Raw genomic sequence first — 26,930 nt, 5'->3', positions numbered from 1 at the left:
GACTGGTTCACAGACCTTTGGCATTGAAATTTCTAAAGGCTTTGCTTGCTGGGCTTAGGAACTTCAAGTGGGCAGGCCAGTAGGGGGTGCTGGAGTGTCTGACCTTGATGAGTCACCCTTATCCTTGAAAAAGTGAGCTGTTCCCTTGGGCTATATAGTTAATCTCCTTAATCCTCAATCAGCATTTGGGTAGAGCTGCTGACCACAGCTGAGCCTGGGGGCATTGTTACTAAGTTTGTTCTGGGAAGAGTCACTTTCTCTCACAGAAATGGGGGGGAAGGGACTCAACTGGAAACATGGGGACTTCACTGAAAACAAGGGGGTCTCATGACCCTGGTCTTCCAGACCAGCCAAACTGACCAGATCGATGTCTAACTGCCATACTGAAGCTCTCCCTGCCACCTCTGCCACTATTCTCAGGTTAGTTCCCTGGGCCTCACCCTGCTACCTTTGTGCTGACTCTCTGATCTCTTCCCCCAGCTTGTTCATGTTCCCCTGGGACAGACCTTGCTGCTAGATGTTCTTTTCCTAGGTTCTTCTTTGAGTTTTGTGGATCCAAACTCTGTTAAGAGGCTTGGTTATCTTAGTTCTGAGGGAAAGCCAGGAGAACTTAAGACAGTACCTGGCTTCTCTCTGCCATCTTGCCTGAGGTCCTTGAGATGGCCAGTTTAACTCATTTTGTTAACAGTTATGCATGTTACTGTTAATAAATAGATTTTGTTCAGAGTATGTACCTTGGCTTATCTTTATTGAATTTACTTGACATCATGTACAGCAATTTAATATATACATTAAATTTAAAATGGTAGTACTAAAACCATCCTTTCCCACCTCCCTTTCTGAATTTCCTGCTGATGTTCTATTTTTTCAGAAGTCTCCTTTTTTGCATCACTGTAACTCTGCCAGTCCCCTAACAATTCTCCCTTCCACAAATTAAAAACCTCTCTTTCTAACCAAAAATACAACCAATATAAATTTGCTTTGTGTTTGGTGGTATCTAAAAATGTATGCCTAATTCTAGGCCTGTGGTCAATCTTTCTAGCATGACTGATCCTATATCCTCAATCTAGTCATGATTAGTCTCTGCATTGATCAGAATTCTTTTAAAGTTATCCTTTATAATACTGTAAACACTATTGGCACAACAGATAGAATTGGACTTGAAATTGGAAAGACCTGATACTGCCTCAAATAGTAGTAGTGTGACCTTAGGCATGTTATTTCATTTATCTGTTTGTTTTCTTATCTGTTAAATACCATCTACATCTAATAGTTGTGTATTTCAAATGAGATAATATGTGTATGTAAATCATTTGCAAATTTTAAAAAGTTTTTGTAAATACATATAAATATAATTACTATTACTATAAATTATTCTTCTGGTTCTGCTCACTCTCTCTGCTTATTTCCCTCTTTTTTATTTTTTCTATTCTGACCTTAACAAACACAAACTAAAATGAGCACTGTCACAAATGATGATTTTTATAGCACCATAAATGTATGTAAAGTTATCCATTTATCCTATATATAGCACATAATATTATTGTATAGACATGATCTCATTTTATCTTTATTTTAATCATATATCATGATTAATCATAATTTTAATCATACATAATTTTCTTATACATAGTATTATGCACACATTATCTTATCTGTCTTGTCATTTAAATATACATCTTATAAACACAATAGAAGAGAAAAAGAGCATTGTATGTGAAAGGCGAATGTATTATAAACAGCCTAATTTTCTTTTAAATATATTTCTAGAATAAATTTATTGTAGAAATCTTAAAGTTGCTTTTGTCTGTAAATGCTGGTTTCTTCTTGTTATCTATGTATTTAAAGAATTTTTTTTACATTGCCTCAGTTTCACTCTATCCCTCCACTTAACATGCTAGAGAACCATCCTATTTAACTAAGAAAATTTTTTTGCAAGGCAATGGGGTTAAGTGACTTGCCTAAGGTCACACAACTAGGCCATTTTTTAAGTGTCTGGGGCCCGATTTGAACTCAGGTACTCCTGACTTCAGGGCTGGTGCTCTAACCACTGCGTCACCTAGCTGCCCCTAAGAATATTTCTTTAAAGAAAAAATCAGCAAAACCCATTAATACATTGAAAAAAATCTGAAAACATTTGTAGTCTTCCACATATTGTGATCTCCCATCCTTGTAAATTCTCTTCTTTGGAGCCATGATTAAACTTTATCATCTTGCAACATAATTTCCCACTGTTTGCTCTTTCTGTTTACATTGTTTTATCCACCTTTATTATTAGGATTTTTTCCCTATTTCATCAAGCCTAAATTGATTTCCTTTGAAGTTTGACCCATTAGTCCTAATACTGCCTCTAGGGCCAAAGAATACAGATCTAATTCCTCCTCCATATGTTAGCCTTGGAAGATTACTACAATATCTTTCCAAGTTCCTAGTTTTTTCCTCTCTGGGTTAAAATATAGGTTTTTTTTCAACTACTCTTCATATGCCATAAATTCATGGCCCTTTCTTATCCTATTGCCTCTACTTATCAATGTCTTTCTTAATTGGTGGAACATAGATCTAAATATAATACTATATATAAGATGTGCTCAGGTGGAGTATAGTGAAGTTCTTCCAAGAGTCCAATGTTGCTGTAAGTGGTATTTAAAAGCTTTTTTTTTTTCTTGTGGAAATGGGGTCTTTTATCCTTGCAACAAACAACACCAGTCACCATTTTACTAGCAGGTATTTAATAGCTCTGGGGAAGAACATTCCTTCCCACCAACTTTCAACTCAATATTATCAAAGGGGCAGGCCAGTTAATCCAAATGAAGTGACTAAGAACTCTGAAAGACATGAGTTGGCAAGTACAATATGGGTCATATCACCATTGTGACTACTACCTTTCTGTAAGTCCCTGTAAAAACAACATTGAAGTCAGAGCCAGTCCTAGGAATTGCTCTGCCACTCCCTCAAAATACTATTATGGTTCCCAGTCTGACTCCCACACCATCAATAAAGGGAGCAATTCCTAATACCTTGTCACTGATGAGCAGCAGGTAAGTCCAAGAAGCCTCAGAATCTCAGTGGCACCCAGACCAGAGACCCTGCCCTCACAGCCAACATCCAAGAGTAACCCTTATGGATATGCATCTACCTTGGTGGATCCCACAGCCTTCATCTCCTCAGAAGTTATACTAACTTAAGAGTGAGAAAAGAGAGTTCTTGAAAATTCTATTGTCAGATCGTTTAACAAAAGGAATAGGGTTTCATTTGAAATGACATTAAAAATGAATTACCATCTGCTTTGCCACTTAACCCTATGTGTTATCCAGTTTTTCCATTTAACTTGTACATGGATTATTTCCACCATTAGAATATAAGCTCTGTGAACAAGAGCTATCTTGCTTTTTGGATTGCATATTCAGTGTTTTGCATGAAAAAATTTAATAAATTCTTTTTTAAAAATATTTTTAGTTTTAACATATATATCTTGGTGAATCATAGATTGTCTTTCTCCAAGCTGGAGTGCTTTACCTTGTTATGGACCCTGCCCAATATTCTTCACTCTAGAAAATTTTCCATAATAATTGACTCATAGCATTAAGGGCTTTAAAAAAATTTTTTTGTAAATCTAATTAATCTATACTTTGCTATCTTTTAAATGTTATTTTGTCTGTAACAAATTATTTTTTCAGTTTTCTAACATCTTAAGAATGTTATTCAATTTTATTTTTTCTAATGAATACTATTCAACTTTATTCTATTTGATATTGATTTTTACTTTTTGAAAGATAGTTTGAAATTCTTCTGTTTGTTCCTTCCTGTCAGTAATTATACATTTATTATGTGCTTACTATTTGGCAGATGCTGGACTATTTATTGGTTAAAGAAAGGCAAAAAATAGTCCTGCTCTAAAAGAGCTTATATAGTTGTATTACCTAATTTTAAATACCCTATTCCTTTAGAAGGCTATATCATTCTAGAATATATTCCCATCATATGTCCTAGTGATATAGCTATAGTGATAACTATAAAGTTTTGCTTGCTTATATTAGTTACTTATTTGTTCTGTTTGTAATTCATATTTCATTCATGCCATGTTATTCATGTTGAGTTTGACTTCCTTCTTTTCAGAATAGCAGAGTTGTAAGGGGACCTTAGTGATCATCTAGTTCAACTCACCTTTAATGACGTGCCCTTTCAGAGTGCGAAAATATTTTACATAAAGTAAGAAATAAACTGTTTGATCTTAGGTTAAAAAAAATTAGACTGTCCAATGGAACAGGTTAGAGAAATTCCAAAAATCAATTGAAGAACTAAAATAATGTGAATTGATTGAAATTGAAAAAAAAAAGGAATCACTATTGGAAAAAATGTTAAGTACCTTAAAACCCAGGAAACTCACACAATTGCAACCAGATAAAACAAAAAAACACCATGTATATATATATTGATTAGGCTTAGGCCCACAGTGAAGAAAACACACCAAGCTTCCTTTTTAGCAGACATGGGGAGACTCTGAGTATGGAATATTGCACATATATATGGATATATACATATATATGCATAGACATTTATATATAATTGGAAATAATTTATATGTTGGTTGGTTTTGTTGAACTACTTTCCCTCTGCTCCCTTTTATTTTTTATTAAAAAGAATGATTCATTAGGAAGAGGGTTATATTCAGAAAAAAAGGTGATGCAAAAATCAATAATTCCAAATGAATGCATGAATTCCATGTTCGTATATTCACATAACTAGATATAGAAATAATATAAACACATACCTGTGCATACATGTATACATTATAGATGCACATACAGAAAAATGTCAAGGAAAAGTAGTTTATCTAAAATTAATGTACAGAAGTAGGAGTTGGTTTCATTGCTTTAATACTCAAGAATTTCAAAGATGTCATCACATTCAATTTAGATGAATGTATACTACGGGAATGACGTAAAGACTAACAAATTGGCTTCTGTGGAGTGGGGAGGGAAGCAAGATCGGAGCAAAAATTGTAAAACTCAAAATAAATAAAACTTTTCTAAAATTAAAAAATAAATAAAAAATTTCAAATTGATTCAATTACAGAAAAAATGGTATGTAGCAGATAAAAAACTTGAATTGTAGGATTTTCTAGGAACTGATATAACAAAAAAATGGCATTAAAATATGGACATTTCAGAAAAATCCAAATAAGTTATAGGACAGAAACAACCTACTGAGGGACTGTCTCACCATTATTAAAAGAGTAAAAAAAATTAAAGAGTTCAAATGTAATGTCAGTAGGACTGAAGGGAAAAACTAGGACAATCAAAAATATGTCAAAGCATGTAATATATTTTGATGCCAATCTGGTAATATGTTCTAAGAAGCACAAAGCAGGTCATATTTTTGGATCAAATAATCTTAGAAAGTATGTATATGTGTATATATTCAAAAGAAAAAAGGATATCTATGCAAAGATTCATATACAAAAATACATACATACACACATATTCATGATGTTAGAGCTGGAAACAAGCTCACTTTTATTTTACAAACCTGCAAACAAGTGCATATCCAATAAGCCTTGACATCTCAGCTATCCAGTGTTTACCAAATATCTACAGGTAACTTCCAGCATGAACTTAAGGATAATGAGAGCTGGCTTAAAACATAAGGGCTTCTCATCCACAATTGCACTTGATCAATGTGATATCCTATGAGGTATGTTTTACAATGATTATAATCCTTACCATAGAGATGATGACAAAACTAAAGTTCAGCAAAGTTAATTGTCTTATGGTCAGTTAGTCTGAGTCTGGGTTTCCCAACTCCAGTTCCAACATGCTATCCACCATGCCACCATTCCAAGATAATATCAATAGTATTTCTCTTATATACAATTTCTGAAATGTAAGGATGGCGTTATGGTTGAGAGATTTAGGATATTTAGATCACTGAAAGAATTTCTCTCCAGTATTTTTCTCTTAATGAGTAGAGTTGTATAATAGATAGAGGGCAGCCTTGGTGTTGGTCTGGATGACCGTGATGGGCCAGCTGCTTTACTTCTTAGTGCTTCAGTTACAGTGCCTAATACTGTTAGAAGAGTTGACAATTTGTCACAAAAAATTTGTCACATCAAATCACATTTGATTTCATCACAAATTTATTAGATTGAGTTTCTTTCATGTTCTCTAAGCATTTGTCCCTCTGACTGAAGATTTCTCTACCTTCCTTACATTTGAAGAAATTTCTTGTAATCTTTAAGGTATAACTACTGGTACAGTGCTGGTTTGAAGTTTGGAAAACCAGAGTTCAAATCCAACTTCTGACACTATTGTAACCCAGAGCAAATAACTCAAACCTCTGTCTGCTTCAGTTTCCTCAATTGCAAAGTTGAGATAATAACAGTATTTAGTTCCCAGGGTTACTGTGAGGTAATTATAAAGCAATTTGCATAGTGAGCTGCTCATAGTAAACATTATATGAATGTCAACTATTATTGACTTGGAGCTCCCTATCCCAATAAAGATTGGCTCACAGAATCACAGAATTTAAGAAGTCAGAAGGACCTCATTAGGATTTCAGGTCATCCTGTAGTTCCAAAAGAAATAGTCCTATAATCTATATAGTGAGTGTTTCTGCACTCTTTGCAAGAAAAGCTCAAATGAAGAGAAAACCTCTAACTCTCCAGTTGGGGCTGTCCTAATTATTAGAAAATTTTCCCTTAAACAGAACACTCAGGAGTATGTGAAGAAGTACTGTAATACTCCTTGCTTCTTTAGTGATTTTTTTTCACTCTTTCCTCTGACCAAATTTTAGATTTTATTTTATTTTTATTTTTAGGTTTTTGCAAGGCAATGGGGTTAAGTGACTTGCCCAAGGCCACACAGCTAGGCAATTATTAAGTGTCTCAGGTCACATTTGAACTCAGGTACTCCTGACTCCAGGGCTGGTACTCTATCCACTGGCACCACCTAGCCGCCCCTAGATGTTAGATTTTAAAGGGACCTTAGCTTCATTTAGTCCAATGCATACCTGAAGGGAAGCCCTGATGCCACATAGTAGACAACTGGTTATTCAGTCTCTACTTGACTCTAAGGAAGAACCCACAAACTCAATACACTTTGTTCCATTTTAGAGCAGCTCTAATTATTTGGAAGTTTTCTCTGAATCTTTACAACTTCTATCCATTCTTGCTGTCTGCTCTCTGGGGATGGCAAAAGTGGTAATATTTAACTTAGGAAAATAAGACTAAGACAATGGAAAGTGGGAGTGGGGGTAGGGCAATGGATAGAAACAGAAATTGCCCAGGCAGAATAATATATTACCATAAAAGTTGGAATTATTGCCTCAAAAGGTGCTGGGATCTCACTCACCAGAAGTCTTTCAGGAAAGGTTTTGAAGGTGTTGCAGAAGGGACTCTTTCAGGTCACTAATGTGAGACTAAATCACATTCTATGACTCAGTAAATTCCTCACTATTCCTTACAGGAAGATCTGTTGTTAAAGTCATTCTCTGGTTCATTACACTCATAAGGTTCCCCTCCAATATTAATTTTCTGGTGGTTCATAAAGATTGAATTATTTGTAAATATTTTCCTATATTCTATTAATAGATTTTACCCAGTATATTTCCTGTACCCTTCTAGTTCATTCAATGAAATTCCTTGAAGGTTATGGCCATTTCCTTTTTTAGCATTGTATTTCTAATGTCGAGCAGTGCCTTGAACATAGGAACTATATAAATATATGTTGAATGAACCCTAAAGGATGAACAGTTGAAGACTTTTCAAAAATTCTTTATAATAAAAAAAAAACTTATTTTCCAGCAGGAGTCAACTTACTTGCATTAGAGTTTCCCTTACTTATGGAATTTTCCCACATTAATTGTATTCAAAGGATCTGTTCCAATATGGAGCATCCAATGCTAAGATCCAATACAATAAGCATCTATTAATCACCTATCATGTACAAATACAAAGTAAAAACGAGTTCTTATCCTCAGAGCTCATGGGCTACTGGAGGAAAAACACAATATATTAAGAGAAAAATATATAGACAGACATGAATAGATAGATGGATGGATTTATCTACATCTATCTCTCTTTCTATCTAATCTATCTCCTATAAAATCTAAGGCAAGCTCTATAGCTATGGGGAGCAGAGAAAGTTTTCCAAAGATATACACTGACCCTTGAAAGACATCAGGGATTTTAAGAGGTAGAGAAGCAAATGTGTTTCAAGCATTGGTGACAACATGTGAAAAGGCAAATAGGGGTTCATGTGTGTATACAATATGGTGACTAGGTGGCAAAGTATATACAGTACCAGCCCTGGAGTCAGGAGGACCTGAGTTCAAATCCAGTCTCATATACTTGATTTAGCTATGTGACCTCAGGCAAGTCACTTAACCTGGATTGCCTCAAACCCAGGACTATCTCCAGCTGTCCTGACTCATGTCGGCCACTGGATCCAGATAGCTCTGGAGAAAGTGAGACTGATAACTTAGCATAGCCCCGCCCCACTCAAATCCAAATCACATGCTTGTTATAATAGCACCTCCCTGATGTCATGGTCTTCTTTGAGAAAAACATCATCATCCTGTATGAGCACTGGAATTCAGAATTTAGGAAGCAGCAAGCAAGCCAATTTGGAAGGTAGAGTTCATGACCTCTACATTCATGAAAGAGAGTAATGTGAAACAATCCTATGAGGATAGATGGAAGCCAGATTCTTAAGAACTAAAAGATAAGCTGGTACTTCAGATCTTTCCACATTTTTCCATTCAATGGGTGCCTCTGTTTTTTATCAAGTCCTCAAAGAATTGTATGGTATAGCATAGGTGAAGGCTGTTTTATAGTTTCTCTTCAAGATGAATTCTTTCATGCTTCCTTAGAGATGAGCTGGTTCGAAAGGTCTTCCCACATTTATTACATTCAAAGGGCTTCTCGCCAGTATGAATTCTCTTGTGTACACTAAGGTTTCCTTTTTGTATGAAGGCTTTTCCACACTCAAGACATATAAAAGGTTTCTCTCCAGTATGAAGTCTTTGATGCTTCCTAAGGGATGAACTTTGGTTGAAGGCTTTCCCACAATCACTACACTCAAAGGGTTTCTCTCCAGTGTGAATTCTCTTATGTTCAGTAAGTCTTCCTCTTTCGATGAAGGCTTTCCCACATTCACTGCAGACAAAGGGTTTCTCTCCAGTATGAGTTCTGTGATGTTTCCTAAGTGATGAGCTTTTGCAGAAGGTCTTCCCACATTCATTACATTCAAAAGGTTTCTCTCCAGTATGTATTCTTTTATGTACACTAAGGTTTCCTTTTTCTATGAAGGCTTTCCCACACTCATTGCAAGTAAAGGGTTTTTCTCCAGTATGAATTCTCTGATGACCCCTAAGTGAAGAGCTTTTGCTGAAGGCTTTCCCACATTCTTCACAAGCAAAAGGTTTCTCTCCAGTGTGAATTCTCTTATGTTCAGTAAGTCTTCCTCTCTCTACAAAGGCTTTGCCACACTCATTGCAAACAAAGGGTTTTTCTCCAGTATGAATTTTCTCATGTCCTTTAAGTGATGAGCTATTGCTAAAGAATTTCCCACATTCATTACATTTGAATTGTTTCTCCTCAATATAAAGTTTCCATTGCTCTTTGAGGGATGCACTAAAGGCCTTTCCACAATCTTTACACTCAAAGGGCTTCTCTCCTGCATGAACTATCTGATAGTCACTAAGTTTTCCTCTCTCTATGAAAACTTTCCCACACCCATTGCATGCAAAAGGTTTCATTCTAGCATGAATTTTCTGATGTCTGCTTAATGATGAGTTTTGCCTGAAGGTTTTCCCACATTCATCACATGCAAAGGGTTTCTCTCCTGTATGAATTCTCTGATGTCTCTTCAGTGATGAGCTTTTGCTGAAGTATTTTCCACATGTATTACATCCAAAAGGCTTCTCTCCTTTGTGAATTCTCTTAAGAACAATGGGCTTTCCCCTCTGAATGCAGTCTTTTCTAAATTCATTGTGTACAAAGGGTTTTGCCCCATTATAAATTTTCTGATGCCCTCTAATGGATGGCTTTTTGTTTACGGCTTTTCCACCTTTTTTCCTTTCACATGCTTTTTCTCCCATAAGTTTTTTATGATATTGAATAAGGTCAGAATGGAAGCTAAAAGACTTCGTGGATTTGCTGAACTTCCAACGTTTCTTACCTGAAGAGGTCTTAGGACATTTAAGAATATTTGAATACTGCTTAGAGCTCTTTGCATGGACAACTGATTTAAAAAGACCATTTTCTGTTTTAGTTTTCTGTTGTGGAACAAGAACTGACCCCAAGTAGAAATTTTGTGTGAACATATTACATTCATGGATGACTGACACTGGCTTGAATTTCCTCTCCTGTTTATCTTTCTGCTTTCTGACATCACATTTCCAGCCTTCTCCCAAATTGCGATTCCAAGGATCATCCTTTGTGAGTCTCAAAAAGTTATCCTCTGGAAAAGTCTTTTTGGATTCACCCTTCATCTCCTGATTAACAAAATCTGAAGAAAACAAAAAACATCTCAATATTCACTGTTTCTTATTGGGAAGGAAAAAAATTGCTTTTTGTAATTGTTGAACTGTCTCCTCCATGAAGAAGGACTATGGTAAGAGTTTGAGAACTGGGGTGGCTAGGTGGGGCAGTGGATAAAGCACTGGCCCTGGAGTCAGGAGTATCTGGGTTCAAATCTGGTCTCAGACACTTAATAATTACCTAGCTGTGTGGTCTTGGGCAAGCTACTTAACCCCATTTGCCTTGCCAAAATCTAAAAAAAAAAGACTTAAAAAAGAGTTTGAGAACTACATCATGCTAAGACAATAGGAAATCTCATAGTGAAGTGATGGGTGAAGGTGCATAATAATATATACATTTTCTGACAGGGACAGTGAGTGAATTAATTTTCTTGATTACACCTATTTCTCACAGGAGTTTTGGGTTATTTTTTTGTCAATTTGGGCCCAGGAGATATAGGTAGGTTAAAGGAAGTATTTTTACCAAAAACAGAAAGAAAAAGGAAAAAAGGGGTCCTTGAAACAGTTTTTTAAATGAATAGACTAGAAAGAAGGCTAGAAGGAAACACAGACAAGTGGGACAGCTTTTAAAATTACAAGTTAAATGTGTTAGATATATTATATATAAAAATAAAAGCATAATTTCATGCAAAATTATCTTCTAAACTATATATGGAAATGTTCATTTTATTTAGTTTGCCAAGTTCAGAATAAAAAAGAATAAAATAAAAATAAAAAACCCTGGAAACTCTAAGTTTGAAGAAGGGACTAGAGCAGAAGCATAGCAGTGATCCTCGGTAACCTAAAATTCTGTCATGGGGATTAGACATTCAACACTATCCTAGTGGACAGCTCAGGAAATTACAAGGAGGTAGATGTTTAACTTATTATAACAGAAGAACGTGAAGAATTAGCTTTCAAAAAATGAACTGTCCTATACCTAAAATAGTGATAATCTGATCTGTGGAGGTATATGAGCAGAGGATGGGTAAGGGATATTGTAGGGGAGATTTCTGTAGGAATTGGAATGTTGGACTAAATAACTCTAAGGTCTCATCTAACATTGACATTTTGTCATTATTAATACTTCTTATTCATTAGAAAGTCACTTGTGAAAAGTAAAATAATCAAACAAACCATTTAAAAGATGTCTATAGGGGAAGGAGATAAAGCATAGAAGAAAAGAATATGGCATGTATAGGGGATATAAAGGAAGGCAAAATAAGCAGAGTTCACAATCTTGGAATGTAATTTTGGAGGGGTAGCATTAGAGATCTTGAAAATAAAGCTAACTCAATTAGACTCAACACATGGGGCATTAAGTTATAATAAACTTTTTAAGCAAGATTCTTAAGAGAAGAAGTTTTTCAGGTATAGCAGTCTAACACATTAGATAGAGTTTGAAGTGAGAGACTAAAAATCTGTTCAAATCACTCAATTATGAGAGAATAAGGATATAGACTAGATTAACACCGCAGAACTAAAGAATAGGTGAAATCAGGAGACATTAAAGAACCAAAAGGATTCAATAATGACTGTAATCTAGAAAAAACATTTTTAAAAAGAAAATAGTAAAATCCTTTTTTTTTGGGGTGGGGAGCAGTCTTTATCCAAGAGACTATTCATTCCCTAATCATGCCCCTTATTCTGCTTGGTAGTCAGTTTTTGCCCTGATCCTTCTCTGGACATATAGCTCCCAACCCCAGAATAGAGTAACCTGTTCACATCTCGCTCTGGCCTTTAAAGCTACCATGGACTAAGGAGTAGTCCTGAAGTACAAGCCAAGAAGTCCTAGGGAGAACTTGTACCAAGCCATGTATCAAGTTCTAGGCACAACTTCCCTTTAAAGCATCATGGACTCCCACCTTCTGCCATGAGGTCTCTAATTGTAATCCTTCCCTATATTTCCCAGGCCCTCTTTTAGGTTGTCCATCTCAGTCCAGGTCAGGGGTGGGAGGAGGGCCAGTGAGGCTTCTTTCCTGTTGGTCTTTCTCTCTCTCTTGGGTTCACCTAGATGTCTTCAAGTTAGCAATATGGCTTTTCCTTAAAGATGCCAAATAAAAAAGCTGTACTATTTGTAGAGTTTGCTACTTCAATTACCCTCAGGCATAGACCCTGACACTATTTTGCTATTACTTTCAGCTTTTGCAGCCTCTTCTGCAAATTTCATTTATTCCTAGCAACCAACACATGCTGACATTTCTGCCTTGAAAAAATCCTGCTTCAAAATTAAGAAATGAGAAGGTTTATGAATTGATCCATCCTTTCTGGAGAGCAATATGAAATTATGTCCCAAAGGGCAATTAAACTGTTCATACCCTTTGAACCAGCAATGCCACTACTGGGTCTGTAGCCTGAAGAGTTCACAAAAAAGAGTAAAAATCCCACATAAAGAATTGGAAATTGAGGGGATGCCAATCAACTAGGGAATGCCTGAACAAATTATGCTATATGAATGTGATGGAACACTATTATTCTATAAGAAATCATGAGGGCTGGAATTTTAGAAAAGCCAGGAAAGATTTGTATGAATTGATGCTGTGTGAAATGAGCAGGACCAGAAGAACATTCTAAACACTAACAACATGGGGTGATGATCAACCTTGATGGATCTGTTCATTTCAGCAGTACAAAATCAAAGAAAATTTTAAAGACTTGTGATGGAAAAGACATCCATCCATATCCAGAGAAAGACTGTGGAGTTTAAATGAAGATCAAAGCTTATTATTTTCAATTTTTAAAAGTTGTCTTCTATATTGTCATTTTTTTCTCTCTAGTGTTTTTCCCTTCCATTTGGATCTCTCACAACATATTCAATATTGATCTATGTTTAGCATGGTAATAAATATAGAGCCTAAATCAGATTGCTTTCTTTTAGGGGGAGGGGAGGGGAGAGAAGGAGGGAGGGAGGGAGAAGAATATAAAACTCAAAATCTTGCCAAAAAATTGATTGGTAAAAATTACCATTTAAAATAAATAAAATACTTAAAAATAGAAATGAGAAGGTTGATGAGTATGAATTTTTGGAAGAAAGTCAATTAATCTGTTTTAGGCAATACCATATCTAGGGTAAATTTGGGTCATCCAAGTGAACATGTTTTGAATATGGATCTAGAGCACTAGTGAGTGGTTAAATTCAATCTATGGATGTGAATTGGAAATCATCACTGCAGAACAAACAGTTAAGGCCTTGAGAATGATCTGTCTGAAAGAATGTGTGTGTGTGTGTGTGTGTGTGTGTGTGTGTGTGTGTGTGTGTGTTTCTGTGTGTGTGTATGTTTCTATGTGTATTGTGGGGGGAGGAGAAAAAGTAATGATTAAGCCCCACTATGTATCAGACATTCCACCAAATGGGTACAAATATTGGGGAGAGCTGAGGGTCATACTGGAGGCTTAGAATCATACTAGGCTTAGAATCAAGAACATCTGAGTTCAAATCCAACCTCAAACATTTACTAAGTGACCATATATAAGTCACTCCACCTGTCTGCTCTAGCTAGCTTCCTCATCTCTAAAATGAGAATAATAACAGCGCCAACCTCCCAGGATTGTTGTGAGCATTAAATGAGAGGTTAATGGTAAAGCATTTATAAAGCATGGTGCCTGGCTCATAGGAGGGCTTTATATATTTGTTCTCTTCCTCTTCTTAGACCCTTGAATATCAGGAGGAGAAAAAGACATAACATGGATATCATGGAAAAAAATCCCTTGCTCTTTGTAGCCTGGGCAATGGGAGCTGGTTTTCTCCATGGGTGAAAAGAGAAATAGAAAGATAGAAAGGGGAGGCAGCTCTCCAGGTGTCCATGCCTGTCTGTACGTAAATCTTGGGACCAGCTTCCCAGGTGTTTTGACCTACCTTGGATGTCTCACTCCCCTAGCAACTTGAAGAAAAATATTCCAGGATCTGGAGTCATAAAATCTGTGTTCAAGTCTCATTTGTGACACTTGTGTACCAAATCTTGGGGTGGGGAGGGGGGTGAACAAAAGTGTTTCTTTTTAAAATTCATATCAGATATTGGACAAAAAAAACTTGTAGCCAAGAAGAGATGAAGAACAATGTCCTGAAAACAACAGGTATTTAATAAATGACTGTTAGACTGAATTGAATAGGAAAAATCATGAGAGTGGGCATGTGAAGATGGGTTCCAGAGTCCAGATGAAAGTGCTAATTAATTGGAGAGAGGAGACAGCTATTTCTGTGACTGGAGTGAAGTATGAGGGAAGTAAGAAGAGAAGGAGAGAGTGGGAAGAACAAATAGGATGAGAGAGAGAAGTAAAGGCCTATGGACACCTTCTTAAAAGCACATTTTTAAATGCAAAGGGTAAACCACAAAGATTCCAAAGGAAATCAATTATCTTAAAGTACAATTACCAAGAAATTTTAAAAAACAAATAAAACAAACAAGTATACAGGCCCCTAAGTTAAGAACTCCTGCACCGTACTACTAAAAATCTTGCCCAAAGTTTGGGGGCCTTCTGAAGGATGTTCCTTGGCCATAATTTCAGAGGGACTGTCCCTTGACTCCAGAGCCAGACTGTTATTTAAAATGACTCTTTTCTGCCAGGCTATCACTCCCTTACTCACCTGCACAAGTGCCTCTGGGGACCTCTCCCTTTGGCATCAAGGGTACTTCACCATTCTCCAACTGGGAGATCACATCTGATTGGAAAACCAGAAGACCTGCTCCCAGAGAGAGAAGAGAGATCCATCATTAGGCAATTGTCAGTGAATACTGTGTTGGGTGCTACTGAGGTTAGCTGAAGGCCTGCCTAGATCAGGTACCATTTACTTTGCTGCTGTCCCTCAGGACCATGGAACCTCCTGTCCACATGCAGTTGAAACTTCCCATGTTCCCCATCAGGTCCTTGAAGGGCCCATCTTGTTTTTCTGTCACTATCCCCACTGTGTGAACATAGTATGGGCTTAATAAAGACTTCAATGCATTCAAGATCTCATTTGATCTTCTTAACCCTGTGAGCTAAGGACCCTTAGGACCCTCCTTTTACTGAGAAGGATCCTGAGGCTCATAGAGATGACAGGCCTGCCTCAGAGTGCACAGTGAGTAACCAGGGAAGCGAAATCAGAACCCAGGTCTTCTGGACTCTTAGAACAGTAAATATTTACTGCTCTGTCCCTAAGATGTCACAGAATAGGTATAAAAGTCCTTTGACAATTGGTTCATTTGTTCCAAGAGAGGTTCCTTTTCTTCTTCATTGCTGGGCCTTTGAGTTCACTGGTATAGAGAGTTGTTCCTAGTGAAGAACCTTTTTTGATCAGTGTTGATCAGCATCTTCCCTACAGCTCAGAGGTGCTGAGAGGACAAGTGACTTGCTGAGGATTATGTAGTCAAAGGGCAACAGAGGGGAGACTGGCCAAGCCAGCTCTTGTTTGTTCTGTCACACAGTCTCAAGGGTCCCTTCTTAATCCTGGGAATGTCACCACAGAGACTGTGGAGGGTGGAAGGCACAGCCATCAAAACAGTAAAGAGGAAATGGAGGGATGCAGTTTAGAACTCAAAAAATTGAGGGGAAGCTAGGTGGTGCAGTGGATAGAGCAACAGGCCTGGAGTCAGGAGGACCTTAGTTCAAATCTAGCCTCAGAAACTTAATAATTAATTAGCTGTGTGACTTTAGGCAAGTCACTTAACCCCATTTCCTTGCAAAAACCAAAAGAAAAAAAAAAGGAATGAATGGGGAGCATAAATCTTATTTTTCTTCATTCTAAACCAAGAGTTTTTCATCTTCTAAGGGTGTGCTGGACCTCTGTCTGGTGAAGGCTATGGATTCCCTGATCAGAATCATATTTTGAAATACATTAAATAAAATACCTAGGAATCTATCTCTCTAGCTATGTAAAGATGTGTTTTATCAATAAAAATATAAAAACAAATTCAAGGTTAAGAATCCCTGCTCCAGGTGATTCAGGTGGCTGGAGTAAAACCTGAATGCAATTTAGGATCATTTATTCCTTAAAAGATTCTGAAAATGTTCTTCAGACTTGGCTAGCTTAGGGCACTAAATGTTATGGCTGCCATTATCCTTTATCCCTGGATATAAAGCTACCACAGGGAGCTCGACGGGAGTTCTGGTGCCTGTCTGACTGGTGGCTCATGATGGATGAGGCAGGCAAGTGAGATTCTCTGGGCTGAATCAACCTAGAGCATCCTCAAGGTTAAGCCTCTTTGAATCCTCTGACTCTCCTATTATAGCTTAGGAAGTATTCTTTTGCTAACTGCAGAATGACCTATACTACCTACCTGTTAATATATACTACTTATCTGACTAATCCCAATCAGACCCAGCCCGGAACACCAGGGTATCACTTCAGAAACCCCACAGCCTTTGACAAGTGAAAATACACATTCCTCCCATGGAGAGTTAGTTGATTCCTAGAACAAATAAGTCCTTACCCAAGGACACAAGGTTCCGATAATTCTCCAGCATCACATCCCTGTATAGATCTCTCTGATCTGAGTCCAGACACTTCCACTCCTCCCTTGTGAAGTCCACAGCCACATCTTGGAAAGTCACTGAGTACTGAAACAACAGATATATTCCTGTTCACCACGAGAAATTCCTCCTATAGACCATGGAAGAGAAATGAAGTTGGCAGAATGTATAGGGATCTCTTTGCATTGAGGGTTTTCAAGAGGCTATGTCAAATATTTTTCTTAGCATCCCTTGCGGTTGAAACTGCAGTCTATAAGTTGCTTTATTTACAAACCATCACCCAAAGTGAGCTCCAAGGGAATTAAAAACTTTAATATTAAACTCATAATCATAAAGAGAATCAACATCAATAATCTCATTAGAGTGAGATAATGATGTTTAATGCATTTCAAAACATGATTCTGCAGGGAATCCAAAGACTTTACCAGATGATGATGATGATGATGATGATGTTCATCCTTTGTTCTTAAAGGCCAGGACATCAGGAAGGTGATGCCATAACAAGCATGTGAATCAGATTTGAGTGGGGGGATGGGGTGGCTCTGCTAAGTTACCAGCCTCACTTTCTCCTCCAGAGCCATCTGGGTCCAGTGGCCAGATATGAATCAGGATGACTGGAGATGACCCTAGATGGAGGGCAATCGGGGTCCAAGGTCATATAGCTAGTAAGTGGCAAGTATATGAGGCTGGATTTGAACTCTTGCCCTTCTGACTCCAGGCCCAGTGCTCTATCCACTGAGTCATCTAGCTCCCTCTGAGATATGATTCTTTTTCAAATAGCTATGATAGTTATACTATCAGAAATTTATTTTGTAGGCACTGTCCCTCAAAGCTATCTTATCAAGATGGCAGGTTGGGGCTCAAGAAGGAAGCTGAGATAAAAGGAGTTGCACAGTTGCCCAAGTAATGACAAAACTTGGCTTTGACAATTAGTTGACTTTCTCACATAATAAAGCTAAATCATGCTTGCCCAGAAGACAAAAACTAATCCCTCCCTAAACCCTCCCCAAATCCACTCCAGCACATACATCATTCTCTGCTTCCCTTTATAAGTCTCTATCTATCTAGGCCCCTCCAAGTTGCCGGCTCCTTTAAGGAATAGACCACTTTTTTATAGTATAAATAAAGTTCATATGTTCCTCATATCTTTGAGTTTGAGTCTGGGGAATTCTTTCATGTCCCAAATCTTGAACCAGGTACCACATCAGATGGCAGCTCTCTATGGCTGCACCAAATCTGTGATAGACATGCTCAGTAGACAAAGAACAAATGGCATTTTAAGGAGGGGGCTTATTGTGGTCTTCATGAGAGGCAGGGGCCATGTTCCATTTGTTCTTTGGGGCTTCCCAAGTACCTATGCAGAACCATAGACTAGATGCTTGGAAAGCCACAAAGAACAAATGAAACGTGGTCCCTTCCTCCCATGAAGACCCCAACCTACTACAGGGGGTGTCATATACCTGTGAGTATATATAGTAGACACACACACAAATAGACAAGAGCAGAAAGTACTTTGCAAGTTCTAAGGGAAAAGCCTTTTTGAATTAGTTTTGAAGGGAAAGGGTGAGATTTCAGGAAAGAGTTCACAGTGGGGTAGAACATAAGTGGGTAGAGAGGAGAATGAGAAAAACAAGTGGTATTTTTATTTGTTTGGGTTTTTGAGGAAGCAACCATAACTAAATGACTTGCCCAGGGTCACAGTAAGTGTTTGAGGCAGGATTTGAACTCAGTTCCTTCTTAATCCCAGGTCCACTGGTATCTTAATATGGCTAACAGCAATTTTTATAGTTCAACAAACTGAAAACAATGTGGATGAATCAACTGGGGAACGGCTGAACAAAGTTGAATATGAATGTAATGGCAAATTACTGTTCAGTAAGAAATGAACATGGCTAGTGACACCCTGCTAACTATCTTCCAGGATCTTTTCTAAATTCCTGAGTCCATTAAAGAAGATTAAGAAAAATACTTCTCAAAAGAGATGGAAGATCTGAAGGGGCAGAATGTCCCAAATAGTCCAAGATCAAAGGAATCAAACTTGTGTCCCTCCCAAGCTGATCCACTTGGGAAATGTATAACAAGATAAATACAAATAAAATATAAGATAGATAACATTAATGTGTTGTTTTCCCGAGTCAATATACAGTCTACTTGTGGTCAATTCTATTTGACTTCATGAGTCAAAAGGTCAAAGATGGGCTGAATTAACCATTATAAAGTTAATTAATCAATGACCATTTCACTGGGTTACAAGGGAATGTTTACTACTTTGGGGCCAGAGGGTAATATATATATATGTAAATGACTCATACACAAAAAAGGACATTGATAAAAGGGTATTTTTCAAAATAGCATAAGGAGAGCCACACAGGCCAGATAGTATAGAGGATTTCTGAAAGATAATCAGTCTAGTCTGGCTGAAAAGCATGTCAAAGTGGAAGTGAATTAAATCCACTTAAATTAAGTTAAATTAAATTAAATCCACTTAAAATTAAATCCAAAGTTAAGATGTTGTCACACATGAAATGAATGTCACTCTACATAGTTTGAGCTTCCTTATGGGGGGAAGAGGAAGCCAGTGGAGCAGAGGAGTGATAGAATTTGGTCCGTGTATCAAGATGAAGGATAGGGGCAACTTCCTAGAAAGGTATTAGAGAGGGGTAGCTAGGTGGTGCAGTAGATAGAGCACAAGCCCTGGAGTCAGGAGTACCCGAGTTCAAATCCAGCCTGAGACATTTAATAATGACCTAGCTGTGTGGCCTTGGGCAAGCCACTTAACCCCGGTTGCTTTGCAAAAACCTAAAAAAATAAAAAATAAAAGAGCCTCTTACCTCAAGGAGTAGAAATTCTAATGGGGGAGACAATCTTTAAATAACTACAAGATAAATACAGAGTTGTTGTTTTCTTATTCCAATTATGTCCGACTCTTTACAATCCCATTGGGGGTTTTCTTGGCAAAGATACTGGAGTAGTTTTGCCATTCCCTTCTCTAGCTCATTTTGCAGATGAGGAAACTGAGACAAACAGGATGAAGTGACTTGCCCAGGGTCACTAAGCTAGGAAGAGTTGAGGCCAGGTTTGAATTTAGGAAGATGAGGCTTCTTGACTCCAGGCCCAGGCCAGAAGATGGAAAGAAGGTCAGGTAATGAGAGGATGACTATAACAGGATGGCACAGGAGTGATAAAATAAAAAAAAAAGGTGGAATGAGTTGAAGGTAATAAGTTGAGGAGGCCAAGCACCACTAGGGACTGTAAATGAAGAAGAATTCTTTCATCCTATTTAGAGAATGTAAAGGATAGCATTATTATTTTTTTTTAGGTTTTTGCAAGGCAATGGAGTTAAGTGGCTTGCCCAAGGCCACACAGCTAGGTAATTATTAAGTGTCTGAGGCCGGATTTGAACTCAGGTACTCCTTATTCCAGGGCCAGTGTTCTATTCACTGTGCCACCTAGCCATCCCCAAGGATAGCATTATTAATCGGAGTGCATGGGACAATAATGGATATGGAGAAAGGGCAAAACTAGGCCATTTTAGTCTCTATTTTGGAATTTTCTTTGAACTAAAAGGAGTAAAGCAAAAATACGTAATACAGAGCTGGAAGCCAAGGAAAGATGGACAGCAAAAGATGACTTGGGTGTCCTTGAGGATAAGCTCTGGTCATTAGGTCCAGGTGAAGCTTGACTATGGAGCCCATTGAAAAGAAATGGAGGAGCGGCTAGAGCACCAGCCCTGGAGTCAGGTTCAAATCCGGCCTCAGACACTTAATAATTACCTACCTGTGTGGTCTTGGGCAAGTCACTTAACCCCATTTACCTTGCAAAAAATCTTAAAAAAAGAAAGAAAAGAAAAGAAAAAAAGAGAAGAGAAAAGAAAAGAAAAGAAAAGTAAAGTAAAGTAAAGAAAAGAAATGGAATACAGTTGTTTGAAGGCTCTGGGAAGACCAACCTGGACTGAGTCGGTTCACAGAATCATATAAAGACACTTTGAAAGACCAGCAATGGGATCAATGGCCAATCAAGAAGAGTGATGACAGAGCAAACTTCTTACCTTGTGATCAAGAGTTGGAGGACAACAGGGACAGAAGGGGGTTTGCTTCTGTTTTTCTTGGCTACACTTTTGTTATAAGAAAGAGTTTTTATTAAAGAAAAAAGGAGGAGGGGCGGCTAGGTGGTGTAGTGGATAAAGCACTGGCCTTGGAGTCAGGAGTACCTGGGTTCAAATCTGGTCTCAGACACTTAATGACTACCTAGTTGTGTGGCCTTGGGCAAGCCACTTAACCCCATTTGCCTTGCAAAAACAAAAACCTAAAAAAAAAAGGAGCAAGGGAAAAGAACAAACATTTATTTAAGCCTGATCCACTCCAGGGACTTTGCCAGAGCTTTAACAAATACTACCTCATTTGATCCTCAGAACAAGCCTGTGGGTGGGTGATGTAATTTTACAGTTGAGGAAACTGAGGCAAGATTAAGTTAAATAATTTGTTCAGGGTCACACAACTAGTATCTGAGGCTGAATTTGAACTCCAGTCTTCCTCACCCCAGGCCTAATCTCTATTTTCTGTGCCATCAGCTATCTGGGGAGGTAGGGAGAGAGAAGGTCACAATGTAGAGAGGAAAGAAAACAACATCAATGAAACATTTTTTTAAAATACAGAGAATGTGGAGTGGTTAGGTTGTGTAGTGGATAGAGTATTGGCCCTGGAGTCAGGAGGATATGAATTCAAATCTAGCCTCAGACACTTGACTCTGACTAGCTGTGTGACCTTGGGCAAGTCACTTACCCAGCTGCCTCAACAAACAAATAAAAAAAGATTAGAGAGGACACCTGAAAAGGAGTTAATATAGAGACAGATAAGCAAGAAAATGTTGGTCCTATAATATTAAATTTAACATATGTGATAAGGAACATATACAATCTCCATATTTCTGATCTTTGCTATATATGGAAATGATCCAGTTAGATGATCCAGTTAGCTGACAATTTTCTAGTTCACATTTTTTTCTTCTTTCTTTTTTTTATTTTTGCAAGGCAGTGGGGTTAAGTGACTTGTCCAAAGTCATACAGCTAAGTATTAAGTGTCTGAGACTGGATTTGAACTCAGGTTCCCTGGACTCCAGGGCTGGTATTCTATCCACTGCACTACCTTGCTGCCCCTCACATTTTTTTTTTTTTAAAGAAAAGATATGGAGAATAGACATGGAGAAAGATAAATGTTACAACAATTTTCAAAAAAGAAAAAAGCAAGAGTAGGATGGAAATCCCAGGTCAGATGGTTTGCCCCGATGCCTAACACTAGCGCATTTATTAAAAAGGCAGTTGGTGCATTGGTCACAAAGCTCTAGCATGGCATTGGCATCATCACCATCATTTTCACAATAGCTAACATTTAAATAGCACTTTAAGGTTTGTAAAATGCTTTATAGAAATATTACTTCATCTGATCTTCACAACAACCTTGGGTCACAGACTAGCCCTATATCACAGATGAGGAAGTGGAGGTGAGCGGAGATCAAATGACTTGCCAGGGCCACATATTTAGTTGGTGTCTAGGGTCACATTTGAACTCAGCTCTTCAGACTGCAGACCCGGGCCTCTATCCAGAATGCCACAAGAAGAAGGACTGCCGGAATCATGTCAGTTCTTTTTTCAACAGTCCCAGGGCTGGTAGTCAGGAGACTGGGGTAGAATGTTCAGCCACAGTGACACCACCATTCTACCGAGATGCGAGCTTAACATCGGATGATGTCATCCATGATATTCACTTGGAATTGATGGAGGACACAATAATAGCAATATTGTAATGATGACCAGCTGTGAAAGCCTTGGCTACTCCGATCAATATGATGATCCATGACAATTTCAAAGGACTCATGATGATGAATCTTCAGACAGAATTAACAGACTCTGAGTGCAGACTGAAGCTTTGTTGTCCACTTTTTTCCACTCTCTATATTTTTCTTCTGGCCATATAATTAACACAGTTCCATGTTTTGCATGACTTCATATAATAATAAGCTTCATATTGTTTGCCTAGTCAATGGATGGGGAAGGGGCTGGAAGGAGGGAGATAATTATGGGACTCAAAATTTTAAAATGTTAAAAAAGCAATAATAACAACAATAAAGAAATTAGGGTACGGCAAAAACAAAGACACAATAATATAATCTACTCACTGACTATGCTAGAGAACCGGGGATTCCCTCAACTTTCACAGCCAGTATGGTTTGAATGTATATCTACACAATTGGAGTGGGGACTTCCTTAAAGCTATACATTTTTTGTCCAAATAGGTGAGTGGTTCTCAGAACCACTTCCTTTATTTTGTTCATGTTTGGCTATTTTTGTTTTTGTGATATATAAGGTGAGGCATTAATAAAATCAGGGGAAAAAAAGGGAATCACTGGAGCAACATGGGCTTCAAGCCTCTGAAGTATACTTAGTTAGATCTGGAATGGAGAAGTCACTAAGGGTTTGATGTCAACCCAAAAGGAAAGCCTCCAGCACACACAAAAATCAAAAACAGACATCCCCTTACCCTGTGGAGTATTGGAACTACTCCATTCTTCACCCATCCAAGCCTTGATTTCCTCATCTGTTAAATAAAGGGAATGAACTACCCAAGGTAAGACCCCAACCAGCTCTCTGACCCCAAAATAACCTGACTCCTAAATTGTCCATCAGAAGTCAGAGTCTTCTGGAGCTTGAGGGTTCCTGGATGGGGCATTTTCAAAGAAGACCATCAGTGAGGTGATACCATGACAAGTACATGAACTGGATTTGAATGAGGAGGGGTGCTGTGCTAAGTCACCAGTCTCACTTTCTCCTCCAGAGCCCTCTGGGTCCAGTGGTTAGATGGAAATCAGGATGACTGGAGTGATCTTGGATGCTAGGCAGGGTTAAGTGACTTGCCCAAGGTCACACAGCTACAGAGTGGTAAGTGTCTGAGGCCAGATCTGAACTCCCATCCTCCTGACTCCAAGGCCAGTGTTCTATCCACTGCACCACCTAGCACCTGGCAAAAAGATACAGGACAAAGGAAAGCAAAGTGTCCTCACTCTGAGAAGGAAGACGGGAGGGAAGAAGCCCTAACTCACCTGGGGTCTGGCTGGCAGCAGCGAGGATGCCATGACTTCTTCCTCTCTGCTCTTGGAGTCTTGAAGAGCAGAGCTGCAGAACGAGAGAGAGGTCGTGAAGGCCAACTCTGCCACTGTACAGGGCAGAATTCCCCAGCGACCAGCAGAGAGGGAATGGTTAAAGGGAACCTTGTGAGGGGCCCACAATCTGGGAAAGGGGCATCTCACATTCTTCAGTGGCATTTCCATAGAAAATTCAACACAAAACAAAGCAATTTCTAGAAGGAAGGCTCTGGTAACCCAGGTGCTCAGGTGGAACTGGCACAAACCCAGGAGTGAGGCAGCTTGGCCACTGCTTCAGATCCTTTTGATTTTTTGGAATCTCAGTTTCTTCATCTGCTCTACTAGTCCCACAGATAATTGTGAGAACAAAATGAAATCATGGAACTGAAAGCATTTTGGTAAGTCAAACAGTAAAAGCCTAGATGGCCATCTTTAGTAGACAGAGAGACAAGACAATCTTCAACCCAAGATTTGGACTTTGGCTCAATTGATCATCCCTGGGGATGAACATGTACTGGAAGATGCAAGAGGAAGGGCACTCATCCATCTCGTGAGCACCTCTTCTTCCTGCTGGTCCCCAGCTGCCCACAATGTTACCCATAGTAGTAATTTCCCTTTCCATCCCTAAATACTGAGAGCAGGTCCTCCATATTTATATAGCCATCCCCCTTCTCATTATTTTTTTGACATTTTAAATTTACCCAAGTCCTGTCCTCAGAACTGGAGGTTCAGAAATGGCTCCAGGATCAACAGTCCCAGAATCTGCTCCTTTCTGGAACTTTCTGCTCTGAAAGACCTCAGGATAGGAAGGTTGGATCATCTTGGCTGCATCCCAGAGGAATTCTTAGCCAACTTCTCCATCCTGGAATATGGGGTATAAAAGACAGGATTAGTTTAGTAGGAACCTTCACTGTGACGTTCCCCTCAACTGGGTCTTGAGGGCCTGAGGCAGGGGAGAAGTTGGCTGGGTTCCTGGTATTTAGGTGGTACAATGGGGAGAGCAACAAGCCTGGAGGTAGGAAGACCTGAGTTCAAATGTGACCTCAGAAACTGGCTGTGTGAACCTAGACAAATCAACTCAACCCTACTTGCCTCAGTTTCTTCATCTATAAAACGAAGTGGAGAAGGAAATGGCAAACTTTGGCCAATGTCTTTGCCAAGAAAACCCCAAATGGGGTCACACAGAGTCAGATATGACTGAACAACAACAAACAGTAACACTATCAACAACAGCAGCCGCTTCCAACACATTCCAATCCAGGGTTCAGCTTCTGCTGCCAGGCACCTGGTGAGTATCATCAATTCACCTGTTGTGGATTCAGCTCTGTAGGAGATGATGATAGTGGTCCTTCGTAAGCAAAGACGACCATGGCAACAAATGAAGGATGGTGTGACATATATTATAGTGATTATAGGAAAGTTGTGCAAAGACATATAAGAAGGGGTCAGAAATAGCTCTAAAGCCATGTGTGTGACTGTGTCTTTATATGTTCACATGCACACAGATACACATGCACATATATTAATAAATAATAATTCAGAACAACTCATATAGCATTTTAAGGCCTTCAGGGTGCTTTACAAACTTTCACGATAACCCCCTGAGAGGTAGATGCTATTAGAAGTAACAGGACTTGCCCAGGGTCACAATGCTATTAAGTGTCTGAGGCCAAATTTGAACTCAGGCCTTTGGGCTCTCTCCACTGAACCAGTGTCTGAATGAGAACTATATGAGCACCTTGTTACTAGGAGACGTGGTTTCTTCCTGCAGGGATCGTCCTTTCATAGATCCTGGTGACAACGTCCCAAAGGTGAGCCTCTGCATGAGCTCTCGTGGATGAAAAGGAAGGAGAGAAGGGAAGGCAGGAAGAAAGGAGGAAGGAAGAGAGGATGGAGGAAGGGGAGGACAGGAGGAAGAAGGGAGGAAGGAAAGAAGGAAAGGAGGAGGAAGATAGGAAGGAGACAGGGAAGGTAGGAAAGAAGGGATGAAGGAGAAAAGGGAAGGCAGGAAGAAAGGATGGAGAGAAGGGAGGAGAGGAGGAAGGAGGGAGGAAGGGAAGAAGGAAAGAAGGAGGAAGATAGGAAGGAGACAGGGAAGGCAGGAAAGGAGGGATGAAGGAGAGAAGGAAGGCAGGAAGAAAGGATGGAGAGAAGGGAGGAGAGGAGGAGAGGAGGAAGGAGGGAGGAAGGGAAGAAGGAAAGAAGGAGGAAGATAGGAAGGAGACAGGGAAGGCAGGAAAGGAGGGATGAAGGAGAGAAGGAAGGCAGGAAGAAAGGATGGAGAGAAGGGAGGAGAGGAGGAGAGGAGGAAGGAGGGAGGAAGGGAAGAAGGAAAGAAGGAGGAAGATAGGAAGGAGACAGGGAAGGCAGGAAAGGAGGGATGAAGGAGAGAAGGAAGGCAGGAAGAAAGGAGGAAAGTGGAAGGGAGGAAGGGAGGCATAAAAGGGGCACCGCCTGGCAGCCCTTGCCCGGACCCTCCCCCAGCCTGGCAGAGGCCCCCTCCTCACCTCGGCCACTCTGCCGCGGGCCCCTTGTGCGCAGAGTCCATGCACCAGGAGCCGCGCGTGCGCACTGACTCCCCTCGGCCCATCATCCTCCAAACTAAAATAACCCCGACACCCGACCCCACAAAGAACTCTTCACTTCGAAACTACAACTCCCAGAATCCCTCGGGTGCCCCGCTGAGCTAGGCCGGATGGACCCTCGGGAGCCGCAGGGGCCGTGCGCAGGACTTTGTAGCATTCCAAGGAACTCTGGGAAATGGAGTTTCCCGGCTCAAAAGATTCTGGTAAGTGTAGCCCGATGGGTAAAATGGCGCATGCGCA

The 26,930-nt window shown here is 39.2% G+C and overlaps 1 protein-coding gene across 2 annotated transcripts; it reads right to left on the bottom strand.

The window, feature by feature from the left end:
• Positions 1-5,492: 5,492 nt before the first annotated feature.
• On the bottom strand, positions 5,493-26,658 carry LOC141509773 (uncharacterized). Of its 2 annotated transcripts, XM_074219562.1 has the most exons (6): positions 26,613-26,658; positions 24,807-24,967; positions 24,064-24,136; positions 16,929-17,055; positions 15,104-15,199; positions 5,493-10,508 (listed from the first exon to the last, which is right to left on the bottom strand). In XM_074219562.1, exons 2-6 carry the CDS (start codon positions 24,923-24,925, stop codon positions 8,827-8,829), a joined length of 2,097 nt encoding a protein of 698 aa, XP_074075663.1. In that variant the 5' UTR covers positions 24,926-24,967; positions 26,613-26,658; the 3' UTR covers positions 5,493-8,826. The 2 variants fall into 2 exon arrangements, with proteins under 2 accessions (XP_074075663.1, XP_074075662.1); XM_074219561.1 differs by lacking the exons at positions 24,807-24,967; positions 26,613-26,658 and having other exon boundaries at positions 24,064-24,395.
• Positions 26,659-26,930: the final 272 nt, after the last annotated feature.

Source organism: Macrotis lagotis, chromosome 1 (assembly GCF_037893015.1).
Source record: "Macrotis lagotis isolate mMagLag1 chromosome 1, bilby.v1.9.chrom.fasta, whole genome shotgun sequence".
Taxonomy (NCBI): Eukaryota; Metazoa; Chordata; class Mammalia; order Peramelemorphia; family Peramelidae; genus Macrotis; species Macrotis lagotis.
Note: the sequence above shows the minus strand (reverse complement) of the source record. Positions and strands in the feature narration are given on the sequence as shown.

Excerpts from the sequence above, each read along its gene's own strand:
- LOC141509773 (XM_074219561.1), bottom strand. The coding sequence starts at position 24,291 with ATGGAAATGCCACTGAAGAATGTGAGATGCCCCTTTCCCAGATTGTGG. Across the intron at positions 17,056-24,063 it reads TGCTGCCAGCCAGACCCCAG|TACTCAGTGACTTTCCAAGA; the intron begins GTGAGTTAGGGC and ends CTGTTGTTTCAG. Across the intron at positions 10,509-15,103 it reads CCCCAGAGGCACTTGTGCAG|ATTTTGTTAATCAGGAGATG; the intron begins GTGAGTAAGGGA and ends TGTTTTCTTCAG.